The sequence below is a fragment of the Hyaena hyaena genome, unplaced genomic scaffold (genome assembly GCF_003009895.1).
Source record: "Hyaena hyaena isolate Hyena2069 unplaced genomic scaffold, ASM300989v1 scaffold_298, whole genome shotgun sequence".
Classification (NCBI taxonomy): Eukaryota; Metazoa; Chordata; class Mammalia; order Carnivora; family Hyaenidae; genus Hyaena; species Hyaena hyaena.
The window spans coordinates 1,498,524-1,511,626 of record NW_024080927.1 but is presented as its reverse complement, the minus strand read 5'-3'; the positions used below and the strand labels follow the sequence as shown (position 1 = coordinate 1,511,626).

Below are 13,103 nucleotides of genomic sequence, written 5' to 3'. Positions count from 1 at the left end.
AATATTATCATAAATAATGCCTAAGTAAATAGAAAGAGTACAGTCAGAAGTGTGAAGACATAACAGAAAAGATGAGTGAGGGGAGAGTTTGAGCAAAACATATTTAAACTTTTAGCTTACCTTTAAGACCAAGTAAAAAATCATATAAAAATTCAAGAAATAGGGGCACCTGGGTGGCTTAGTCAGTTAAGCGTCTGACTTCGGCTCAGGTCATGATCTCACGGTTCGTGGGTTCGAGCCCCGCATCAGGCTCTGTGCTGACAGCTAGCTCAGAGCCTGGAGCCTGTCTTCAGATTCTGTGTTTCCCTCTCTCTCTGACCCACCCCTGCTTTGCTTGCGCTGTCTCTCTCTGACTCTCAAAAAAAAAAAAAATTCAAGAAATCAGTTGTAACATCTCATTCATTATATTAAGTTTTATTTCTACCAAAAAATAGAGTTCTTTATGACAACTATGTAACATGTGATTTAATTGCATGGATCACTGGATGTCTTTTTTCCAGGCAAATTAAGAGGCTTCATTTAGTAAGGGAGGCATATTTATTAACATATTCTGCTTATACATATTTGCCAGGCTCTAAAAAAATACCAATTTTTCTATCAATTAGGAATTACTACTCAAAATCATTAAGGAATTTTTAAAACTTTTTAAAAAATGTTTATTCAGGGGCGCCTGGGTGGCTTAGTCGGTTAAGCTTCTGACTTTCGCTTAGGTCATGATCTCGCGGTTCGTGGGTTCTAGCCCCGCGTCGGGCTCTGTGCTGACTGCCAGCTCAGAGCCTGGAGCCTGTTTCAATCTGTGACTCCCTCTCTCTCTGACCCTCCCCTGCTCATGCTGTCTCTCTCTCTCTCCTAGAAATAAATTTTTAAAAAAAACCATTAAAAAATGTTTATTCATTTTTGAGAGAGACAGAGACAGAGCACAGCCAGGGGAGGGGCAGAGAGAGGGAGACACAGAAACTGAAGCAGGCTCTGAGCTGTTGGCACAGAGGCCGATATAGGGCTCAAACTCACGAGCCATGAGATCATGACCTGAGCTGAAGTTGGATGCTTAACCGACTGAGCCAACCAGGCGCCCCCCTGCCTTTTTAAAACATGTTAAGGACTTTTAATATTTCATTTTATTTGTTCCAACGTAAGCATCTGCCTTTAAACATGGTGCATAAGGAGCAGAGCATATATTAATGAATCAAAGTAGCTAATCCCAGAGAACTTGAGGCAGATATAAAAGTAAACATTTCTGTTCTTCCTTTATCTCTCTAGATCATTTTTGACAGAAAATTGGCAAGAAAGGAATTCCTCTTCTTGTTTTTACTGAAAATAATTGATTCACTTGGAACCAAATTGTTCCAGAGACAACTTGGATGGAATTCCTGCTCCAAAGCATTGGTCTTTCCTCTGGTACTGATGCATGAAGTAAAAGCCCCATAATGAAAAGATGAGGGAGATTAAATTCTGCTTCACTGCAGCCTGGGTGATGGCTGACTCAGCTCCAGCTCAGTACAGTGACATTAACGACTAATGAGTAATTTACAGCTGCGAGGGGGTGGGTTGCTACTTTGGACAATTTTCTCTTTTTCACATCCTTTTTTATTTTATTTTTCCATTTCAAGCAGCAATTATATATACTGATGTTCTACACTCCCCGCAGAAGGAGAATACTTAACGTAGCAGGATTGAAGTATTGCCCTGCATGCCTATTTTGGAAGAATTTTCAGAACCCCCATAAGATAGTAAAAGTGAAATGGTGGTGTCATTGTTCTGATTTTATATTTTCTCAAGAGATTACCCAGTAATGTCTCCAGGCCATGGCTGTGATTCAGAATAATTTGTTGTAATTCTAACTATTTGCAAGTCCTTAATCCATTTAACCCAAATCACTCAATGTGAACTACACTGAGGAAAATCCTACAGGGCATATTGTGTTTATCCGCACATCAGAGTGGGAAATGAGTTTAAAGAATAAGGTCTGCTGTCACTAGCTTACTCAAGTCCCCACTGAAATCCCATTGTCTCTGCTCTTAGCTATTTCCAAAAACAGACTTAAAAAAAATCCTTAACCTAAATGTTTCTGTCATCCATAGCAAAATGTTTGCTAAACGACCTTGTGTGTCTCTTGGTACAAATTTAGTTTGGCAGATGTAACTCCTGTCCAGACAACCTAAAACCAATTTAAAATATCCTAGTCTAAAAATTAAAAACAAGAAGGGGAAAATGATCACTAATAGAGAGGAAATTAAAAGAGTTATGAAAACTTTGTATAAATAAATCTGAAAACCTGGGTATTTTCTAGATAAATACAAACGAACAAACTTTACCTAAAAAAAGAAAGTGATTGAGAAGATTGCCGAGGAGCCATCTTCCAAAAGGGAGAAAGTATAGGTGATCCTACAGGTGAACATTTTCAAATGATCAAAGACAGATAATTCCAATGTTTTTTAGAATGAATTATCCAATTGCACAACGAAGGAAAATTTGATACCAAAACTTGCCTGAAACAAAACTAAAAAAGGATATGAGAGGTCAGTCTTAGTAATCAATGTAAAAAATCTTAAGTAAAATACTTGTAGATTGAGTATAACAGTTAATTCATTCAGTGTGTTTTTTCTTGAGGGCTGACCATATGCTTAGCATGTGCTGAGGAAACCATAAACAAAAATAATAGGAAGGCTGTTAGCATAATCTATATATTAATAGGTCAAAAGAAAAACAGCAGAGTAATCTCAAAAGATGCCCAAGAAGCATTTGATAAAATTGATAAAATTCAATTATCCATTCCTAATTTTAAAAATATACTTAATAAAGACAACTGGATGGGTACATCTTGGGACACCGTAGGACAAAATTTGGCTCAGAGCAAAACCTAGCATTTGTGCATAATGTATACTTAAGAATTTTTTGGTTGTGGGGTCCCAGGCCACCTAAGTTGGAAGATCATGTGATTCTTGATCTTGGGGTTGTAAGTTAGAGCCCCATGATGGCTCTAGACATTACTTAAAAATAAATTAAAAAAAAAATTTAGAATTTTTTAGTTCCAAATGACTACTAACAACTCAGACTGCCTTCAGCAAAACAGAATTTACTGGCTAAATCAGTGTATTGGCTACATGGCTGGATTCAAGGCTTTACAGGATTCATCAGAACCTGGCATTTCTCCAGATCTCAGCTGTATTTTTTTTTTTAAGCAGGCTCTATACCTAACATGGGCTTGAACTCACAAACCTAAGATCAGCAGCTGCATGCTTTATCAAATGAACCAGCCAGACACCCCTCTTTAATTTTGATTTTATTTTCAGGCTTCATGTGGTGGCAGGATCACTATTAGGTGCACCAGGTCTTCATCTGCCTACGTACAAATCAAGCAGGAAAATAAGAGTAACTACTCAGTTGCTCTTACATAAATCACAGGATTCACTCTAACCAGCCCAGCTTGGGTTATTTCCAATTCCTGAACTGATCACTATAGCCAGAGGAATGTGATTCTCTAATTAGCTAGACTTGAATCTCATGTTTTATCCCTAGACACACAGGGACTGAGTAGAGAAGGAAATGCCTCTGGTAGAAAGAGGAATCTGTGCTAGGTGGCAAAAACAAACAAATAAAAAAACACCAAAAAAAAAAAAAAAACAACAACAACCCACATTAAAGCAAAGTTCTGACTCAAAATAGGAAATAAAGTAAAATAACTAGGAATATATTTATTAAGAAATATGAAACTCCTGGGGCACCTGGCTGGCTCAGTTGGAAGAGCATGCGAACTCTGGGTCATGAGTTCAAGCCTCACATTGGGGGTAGAAATTACTTTAAAAAAGAAATCCTATGAGGGGTACCTGGGTACTCTATTGAGCAACATAAAAAGGATTTAATTAAACAATATAACTTGTTTCTAGATAAGACTCAATATGAAAAACACGTCAGTTTTTTTTGCTGGTTACTCTATAAATGTAAGGTGACCCCAAACACAAGGGCAACAGATTTTCCTCCTCAAACCTGGCAAAATAGTTAGAAAATTCATCTGAATAAGAATGAATATGTCAAACTACCCTAATGGATAGCCTTTTAGAATTAATATCAGGTAGGAAAACTAGTGCTGATGTGAAAACATGTTATAAAGTTACAGTAATTTTAAAATAATGGCACCACTGTAGAAATAGATGGAGTGAAGCAGAATAGACGATCGAAAAGCATATAAATATTTTAATACTTTAGTAGCTAATTTATATGTTTGCATATTCATTCAATAAACATCTTGTGAGCCCCTGCTATCGGCTAGTTACTGTACTATGACAAATCAAGTATAATTGAGACACAGTCTGTACAGTCTAATTTGGGAAATGTAGAGCACAGGTGTCAGGAGTCAGACCTGTGATTGAAAATGGTCTTACTTATTTGTGAAATATTCTGGAGAAAGAAGACAGAACAAGTACTTAATAAATATTATCTATTGTTATAAAATGTGGCAAGAGCTATAGTAGAAGGTGTAATGGCAACATAAGGGAAGAAGCAACTGGGAGGCAATAGACACAGATCTACTGGTTTACTAAATACTAGAGGATGCTGGTATTGCCTCCCCCTAACCAAATTACTGTTCAGGAGACAGCACAGGTATGGAAATGTTCTCTGCCAGCGTTGTCCAATGTGGTAGCTACTGGCCACATGCAGCTACTGCTCATTTGAAATCTAGCCAATGTAACCCAAAAACTGAATTCTAAATTTTACTTAAAGTTAAATGGCCACATGTAGCTAGTAAGCAACCTTACTGCACAGTGCGGGTCTATAAGAGTAATATACAAGCCAAAAAATGATATTATGGTTTCTATTATTTGGAATATTATCTGGAAACTATCCTGATAGTTAATATCAGTTATTTGTTTCACCGCACTCCATTCTCCCTAAGTGTTTCCAAATTCACTTGTTGTTTTGCAGTCCTCTGTTGTGATTGAGTCAAACTCACACCTATGCTGCTGCAAAGACCAGATGGGTTGGAGTGATAGAAATAGGTAATTGGAGGCTGAAGGAGTCTCTGGGCAACTGGTGCTTTAAAAAAATAAAGATTGGAGTTTTGTCAAAACAGCAAAAATACTGGCTTGTCTATTAGCCTCAGTTCCTCTCTTATACACACCTCCTCAATATGTACTGGCTCTTTGAATTTCCTTTCTCTTTCAAATGTACCCTTGATTTTCACTTAAATAAAAACGTCAAGGGGGACAGAGCCACAAAACATAGTTACCATGCTGTACTATGTTAGAAAAAAAAAAAGGGCAAAGAAAACCTTGAGATAACCTTTCTGATAAAGTCATTGTTGGAAGGATTTTGAATAAGAAAACAGGTAAATATAGTCGCAAATTAAATCGCAGTGGGAGGGAAAGGAATAAAAAAAATGGGAATCTACGTTCCTAGGCCATTCTAGAACAGAAAGTCTGTCTTCTGTGGGATCTGTGTTCTAGATCAGAGGAGTCATGTGCAGCCACTGGCCATCTGGTACACATTTTCTTAGGCTGTCAGGCAATATCTGATTTATGTAAAGTTAAAAAAATAAAAAACTTTTGGAGAATTCTAAATTTTTTTTTAACCTGTTTACCTGGGATGTAGGAATCTCTAAAATGCTGGCCTGAGGAAACCTAATCTCCCCTTGGTTATTTAACAGCTGCACTTGAGTCAAGGACAGCTGGAGCTGAGCTGGTGTGAGATACTATTCACTGTGGCCTAAAAGGCTTACACATCTGCTGTCCATTGAGAGATGCGAGTCAGACTTGGAAGTCAGCTCATCTGTTCCACTTGATAGACAGGCAGTAGACTTAACAATCTTCAGTGAAGAATCCTCTGGTGGTTCTTTTTCTATCCAGGGTTACACATACAGGCAGATTTTAAGTACTTTTTTCCTTAGAGGCTTTTAAAACTTTAAAACTTTTACCTCATTTGTTAACCTTTTAGCTAAATTATTGAGGCCATTGACAAAAGCTTTAATTAAAAAATTCATCAAATAAGAAAAATGTATATAATTTAGTTCCAAATTATGATCAGTTACGAGAGAGAAAAGTTAGGGAACTGGGGGGAAATGAAGAAGTCAGGAAGAAAAGACAAAAGCAAAATGGTAAAATAAACTCATTCCTGTGGTTTGCAAAATAAATGATGTTTTCATAGACCTTTCATATTCCAATTGTCTGAATACTATCCATATTTCAGTCACTCTTCTAAGCAGGGGGCACTTGGCTTTCCAGATAATAACTATGGCAGCCAACCAAAAGGGAGCCACTGCTATGGAGCTGAACTAGATAGCAGTGGTCAGAGCACTTTGAGGGTTGGAAGAAGTTCAGTGTAGGAATAGATCCAACCTTGGCCAGAGGTTTTCTCCTTGTGACATAAAGATGTCATAGTGGCAGCTGCTGGCTGATGATTTTCTACTTGATTGGCTGTCATTGTCTCTCTTCAGAAGCAACATTTCATTTCTCTTGCGAAGAGGAATTTCTTCTATTAAGTAAGGAGTTTGACTAAGGTGACCTACTTCTGTCTCTACCAAGCAGACTAATGAAAAGCAGCTTTAAATGGCTCTTCATTGGGGGTGTCTGTGTTTCTTTCACAGAGATTGAGACAATGAAATTGGCGCGTTCTGTCTTCAGCAAACTACACGAGATTTGCTGCAGCTGGGTCAAAGACTTCCCTCTCCGCAGGAGACCCCAGCTTTATTATGAAACATCAATCCATGCCATCAAAAACATGCGCAGGAAAATGGAAGACAAACATGTCTGCATTCCTGACTTTAATATGCTCTTCAATTTAGAGGTAAAGGGCACTTCTCAAGAATCCACAAGATCTAAAAAACAAAACAAACACCTTCATGGTCCTACTTTCTGATAGTATCTCTGATGGGTTGGAGGACTAAAGGCAGAGTGGCACAAATCTGCTTACATTAGACAACAGAAAAGGAACTATTTTATGTTATTTTGGGGGTTTTGTTTATTTTTAAGTAAGCTCTACGCTACATCAAGAGTCGCATGCTCCACTGCCTGCATCAGCCAGGGGCCCCTATTTTATGTTATTTTTGAATAGATAATGCATCCACATTGTTCAGAATTGGAAAATAAAAATCTCTCTTTTACCCTTGTCTTGCAGACACTCAGTGCTCCTCCATGAAGACAAGGGAAGTTACCCAATTTTTGTGTGAACTTCCAGTTATTCTATAAACATATAAGCAAAAAAGAAAACTGTCATATCTCAATAAAGCTGTTGATTTAAGTTCCCACATTACTATGTTGTTGAAGCAACATAAAACCCAAACATAAAAGAATGAATTTGAGACTGAGACAGTTTTCTGATTTCATGTGACTTCTTTTTAAAGTCTTGGTTTCTGATGCAGGAAAGTAGCTGGAATTACATTTCATGAATCTCTGTGACTGACAAATTGGATCATACGAGCCTTGTCAGCTTAATAACCATTTTCTTGTTATCTTCCTCTTCTTTTTCTATAAAATGTATTAGGTTAGTGCAAACAGAGGTAGGTTTGTTTCCTTCGCCTGTCACTTGCCTCTTTTCTTCACTTAAGTCCATAACTTAAAAATTACAATGTAGTAATTTATACAAAACACAAGATTTCCTTCATTTGGCAGCTAAATATAAATTTTAGCTGACAGGGTCTGCTTAGCAGTGAAGGTAGGTTGATAATTGGTGCTTATGTTACAAATATAGATCAGCTTTGTTTCCAAATATCTTTAGACTATGTGGATACCTTTGTTTTCAAATGTTCCACACCCATGCAAATATAACCTAAAAGACTATTGTATGATAAACAACCCTTCTATCACTATATCCATTTGAAGATTATACTCAGGTTTGAGAGCATTATTGCTTTTTTTTTTTTTTTTGACCTGGTAGGTTTTCATTTTGCCTCAAAAGCAGCCCAAACGCGTAACTCAGAAAGGAGCACCCTGCCATAAAGAAACAGGCTTTGAGGGCAATTTGGCAGCACATATTTAGAACCCTATACATTTTCACACCCTTTGATCTGATAATTTTACTTTTATAGGGACACAAATGCAGGAAATTCTTACATATATTTGACATAACATTTTCAATAATAAAAAAGTGGAAATGATCTAAGTCATATATAGGGAATGAATAACTAATAATGCTCCTGAGATGGATAGTACATATCCATTTCAAATGTCTTTGAGTAATACTTAATGACATGGGTAAAATGCTAATGATACGATAAATGACGAAAAGTAGGATATAAAATGTTTAGTATGATCCCAATTTTGTTTTATTTAAAAATTATGTGTGTGTGTGTATATATATATGTGTATACACATATATATATACGGTATATATAAAATATATAAATAAAAGACTGGTTATCTGAGAATGGTGAGATAATATAGATTTCTTTCTTTATACTTCTTTATTGGTCCCAATAAACAATACATCATCTTTATACCAGGGAGAACACTATTTTTTTTAATTTAAAAATATTAAATTAAAAAAATTTTTAATTTTAAATATTTTAATTTAAAAATTTAAAACTAAGTTTTTAAGAGATCCATCTGGCTCTCTTCCTTTTCTTCAGATGCTGTATTGAATCTCCCCACCATGGCACCTGGGTGGCTCAGTCTTAAGTTAAGCATCTGACTCTTGATTTCAGCTCAGGTCATCATCTCAAAGTTCATGAGTTCAAGCCCCATATTGGGCTCCACACTGACAGTGCAGAGCCTGCTTGCGTTTCCCTCTCTCCCTCTTCTGCCTGTGCTCCCTCTCTCAAACTAAACTTAAAAGAAAAAAAAAAAGAATATCCCACTAATCACACATTAAAGTTATATTCTCATGTCCTCATAAAAGTATTCTTGTCCCCTCCCTCTTTGTGATGATCCCACATCAGCTTACTCATTTAAAAACTGCTTGTTATAAGCTATTTTTCAATTTTACTCTTGTTCTGCCAACTGAATTGTTTATAAGAACTGCTTTAGTACATGTCATTTAGTACATTTAGTACCTGTCAGGACTTTTTTGAAGATAGTTTTGTTTAATCAGTTAATCTTCAATGGCATTATAGATGATACTGATTAAATTGTTAACTGGTTGTAATGTCTGTATTAGATATTGATATAATATTTGGGTATTTTTATTCTGTTTATATTTGTACTTTTGTAAATGTAGTATACACTTAAAATCTTCTTTTAAACGTTTTTATTTCTGAGAGAGAGAGACAGCGTGAGCAGGGGAGGGTCAGAGAGAGAGGGAGACACAGAATCTGAAACAGGCTCCAGGCTCTGAGCTGGCTGTCAGCACAGAGCCCGATGGGGGGCTCGAACCCACGAACTGCGAGATCATGACCTGAGCTGAAGTCGGCCGCTTAACTGACTGAGCCACCCAGGTGCCCCATGAATGTAGTATACACTTTAAAAAGAATTTTTTTATTTTTATTTTTAAGTAATCTTTACACCTAACCAGGGGCTTGAACTCACAACCCCAACATCAAGAGTCGCATGCTCCTCTGACTAAGCCAGCCAGGTTCCCCTAAAAAGAATTTTTTCAAAGCACAGACATACCTGTTGTTTTAATAATTCTTCCAAATCCCCATGAGATAGCAACCTATCCCTACTTATCAGATGAGAAAATAAGCACAAGAAAATTAGTTGGAGCACAAGAAAATTAGTTGGTTTACTTTGTATATTTGATTTCCTTTGAATGACAGGGCCTAGACTCATCTGAGCTCCCTAATCCCAAGGATGAAGTCAAAGTTTGCAAAAGAAAATGATTACATGCTGTTGCCTAAAGGGAGCCCAGGACTCTAGTGAGAGTTCAGGGAGTTAGAAATCTCCTTAGTAAGCTAGAACCTGCTGTTGAAGATAAAGAAGCTAACTACTTAAGGTTTAAATGTAATACCGTGATTAGGCTTCCTTTGTCAACACAAAGCATAGGTTTGGAAGACTCTCTTCTGGCACTTGTCTTTGTGCTTCAAGCAGTGGGCCAGGAAGTGCAAGCCTCAATCTTGGATTAGAGGACAAGGCATAATGGTTATAGGACATTTGCACATCTAATATGGTTCATGTTTGGCTAACCAGTTTAGAGACTGTAATTTATGGTGAGTATTCAATGTGACTATGAATGATTTATGAAAAAGATACAGTTAAGAAGTATGTGTAGGCTTTCGTTATCTCTGTATGTTAAACAACCTAACATAATTGGCCTTGTGCGTAAGGCCAATTATTTCCTATTGTGCTCAGCTTCTAATTTTATAAGAATATTTTCATTTTGAAAAAAACTCAGTCCAGAACAGCTTTTGCTCAATTCGTCCTTATACCTTCTCTTTCCTCCCCCTTCCCACAACTTGTAACAGCAGTTTTGAAGCAACAGTATGTGGGTGGTTTCCATGGTACAAGACAACAACTTTCACAAAGAGGGCGCTTCAGCCTGAGCTAATTTGCCATGATGTGTTCCAGTGTTATGTGTATAAACACAGATGCCCTCATATTGCAGGTATTTTAGCAGCTGATCATGCATATCAAAAAAGGGAAACATTTAGTTTCATTATCTGGGTGACAAGTGTAGTAGAGGAGAATGGGCATCAGTACAGGGGATTGGTTCACTTGAATCACACTGAACCTAACTCGCTTACTGTTTCGGTCTTATTGACAGGACCAGGAAGAACAAGCTTACTTTGCAGTGTTTGATGGCCATGGAGGAGTGGATGCTGCCATTTATGCCTCCATTCACCTGCATGTTAATTTAGTACGCCAGGAAATGTTCCCCCATGATCCTGCTGAGGCCCTGTGCCGGGCCTTCCGGGTCACTGATGAGCGGTTTGTGCAGAAAGCAGCCAGGGAGGTATGCCATTTTCCCGTAATTTCCAGCCATGGGTGCACTGGCTGAGCTCAACTTAGTCTGTGGTTCAAGGGCTACTTTGGATTTTGTCTTCTTGGGCAGGCATTATTTAAAGTTCTCTTTCAAACTGTATTCTAGACCTATAGTATTAAATTCTGTAGTTCTAATTCCCTCTTCAGGGTACTAGGGGGTGATATGATGTACTGTAGAGAAACTCTGAAGCTATAATTTTCCAGAAAGCCAGTCCAATGCTGGATTTGGCAGGTGAGTTTTGTCTTTCTTATTTACCAGCGCCTGTCAGGTTCACACTAGGGCCATCTCTATAAGCAGACTTTGCTGACAAGATCTGGGTATGGTGATTAAAACAATGGACTAAAAAGGAAACAGAAGCTAGATTACTCCCATACATTTGGTTCTAAATGGGTTGGCAGTGTTTTACTGTGTATCTCTTGAGGGAAAATTTGCTTGGAAAGAGTGAATCCTTAGATGATTCTTGAACTGATTTTCTCTTAACAGGAAGAAAAGTCAGAGCTCATGTCCTAATTTCTTAAGGTTAATCAGACCTAAGGTTTTTACTCTGAATGCATGACAGGGGCTCTATATTAAGATCTAGAAGTAAAAATTTTAATCTAATTATCATTTGGGGCATTGGTATATGATTAACTACAGTACTCTATATTCATTTCTAACTGGGGGCCAATAACAAGATAATACTTTTTAATTTTCAAAAGCAATTACAGAATTATTACATATGCAAAAAACAAGACTCCTGCCTTATGAATTAAACATTAACTGTTTTTGAAATGGACTTGGAAAGAGCAGGGTCATCACTTAATCCATTTCTTTGATCTCATAGTTATTCTATATAGCAATAGTAGTACTTGGAATTAATGAAACAGTAAATCAGAACTATCTATTATTAAGCAATGAAAATATTCTGGTACCTCTCCACCTGCATCTCAGGTTTAGATTAATATGCAAATCCAACAACAGTAACCACTAGGGTCTGTGTGTAGAGGTGGGACTAGACAACAAAATACTTGTTGTTGACCTTAGACCTTCTCAGAGGGTTTTGGGGGCAGGCACTGCATGGCTCTGCCTACCTTGGAGCTGCTGGCTGTCCTCACTCTGAAGACAAGACCTGGCCCCTAAGAGGTGATCTGTAATCACCAACATGAAACTCAGAGACTTGCATTGTCTTCATCTTCTGTGTTTTTTCCTCTGTGCCCTCAAAATCATGGCTTTTCTTTCTGACCATGTTCACCTCATTTGCTTTGCCAGTGATCCTGATGTCTCTCAGTCTTGCCAACAGTTCTTTTGAATAATTTAGGTTTGTCTCAGCAGTTACTTTTCTCCTTCTTGTGCTTCCATGTGCTGCTAACTGCTGGGAAGAAAGTAGCTATTCCTGTTGTGAAGCAGCCCTGCCTCCTGTTCTCTCCAGGGCATGTGCACTGAAGTGTCTTTATCATGTGTTCCAGGGGGCTGAGTTTCTGAACATTCTGTGTGGGAAGGCATTTTATTGGTGGGTGAGGATTTATAACAAACTTTCCCTGTATAGGGAAAAGGAGAAGTTGTTTTTCTCATTGGATACAAGGGGCCTTTTACCATCCCTGACGCATTGGTTCTAATTTAGGCCAAGTCCTTGGTAACAGAAAGTCATGCTTATTTGGTGGTGACTCATGTCAAATCGGAGATGTCATTTTAGTATAGTAATATCAGGAGCATTAAGTACAGTGTACTGAGCTACTGAGGTGAAATTCCAGGCTGTTCTTTATGCAATGTTCCAAAAGCAAAGGCCCCTAAAATTATTATACATTTTTTTTAAACTATTAGCAACTCAGCACGCCAGGAAATATATATCTCTTGGCTTCTATCTTAATATTCAGAGTATGGGAGCATTTGTTGTATATCAGTCAGATATTTTATATGTTTCTTGTAATGCTAGGATCCTCTCCATGAACATACATTAGTAACAAAACAGAGACCAGAATATGGAAATCTTTAAGGACTGCTGTAGTAGACAGACCACTGGACTAGGAAGAAAAAGAATTTCAGTTCTTTGTGGCCTTGGAAAACCACATAACCTGCCATAGTTTTTCTTACCAATACATGAAATGAAATGAAATGAAATGAAATGAAATGAAATGAAATGAAATGAAATGAAATGAAATGAAAAATCATCTCTGTCCTGCAAATCACAGACAAAATGGGTCTATGTGTGTGACACATGCACATAAAAATGCATTGAAAAATAGGAATTGCTATGTATTGTGAAATCAAGTTAATAG

General features: G+C 37.4%; 1 protein-coding gene across 1 annotated transcript in view; it reads left to right on the top strand.

Annotated features, from left to right (window-relative positions):
• PPM1E (protein phosphatase, Mg2+/Mn2+ dependent 1E) overlaps positions 1–13,103 on the top strand; it is a 221,537-nt gene that overhangs the window by 200,331 nt on the left and 8,103 nt on the right. Inside the window, exons 3-4 of the mRNA XM_039247299.1 lie at positions 6,581–6,780; positions 10,630–10,818. Coding sequence (XP_039103230.1) covers positions 6,581–6,780; positions 10,630–10,818 — 389 coding nt within the window. The remainder of the gene's footprint in view (positions 1–6,580; positions 6,781–10,629; positions 10,819–13,103) is intronic.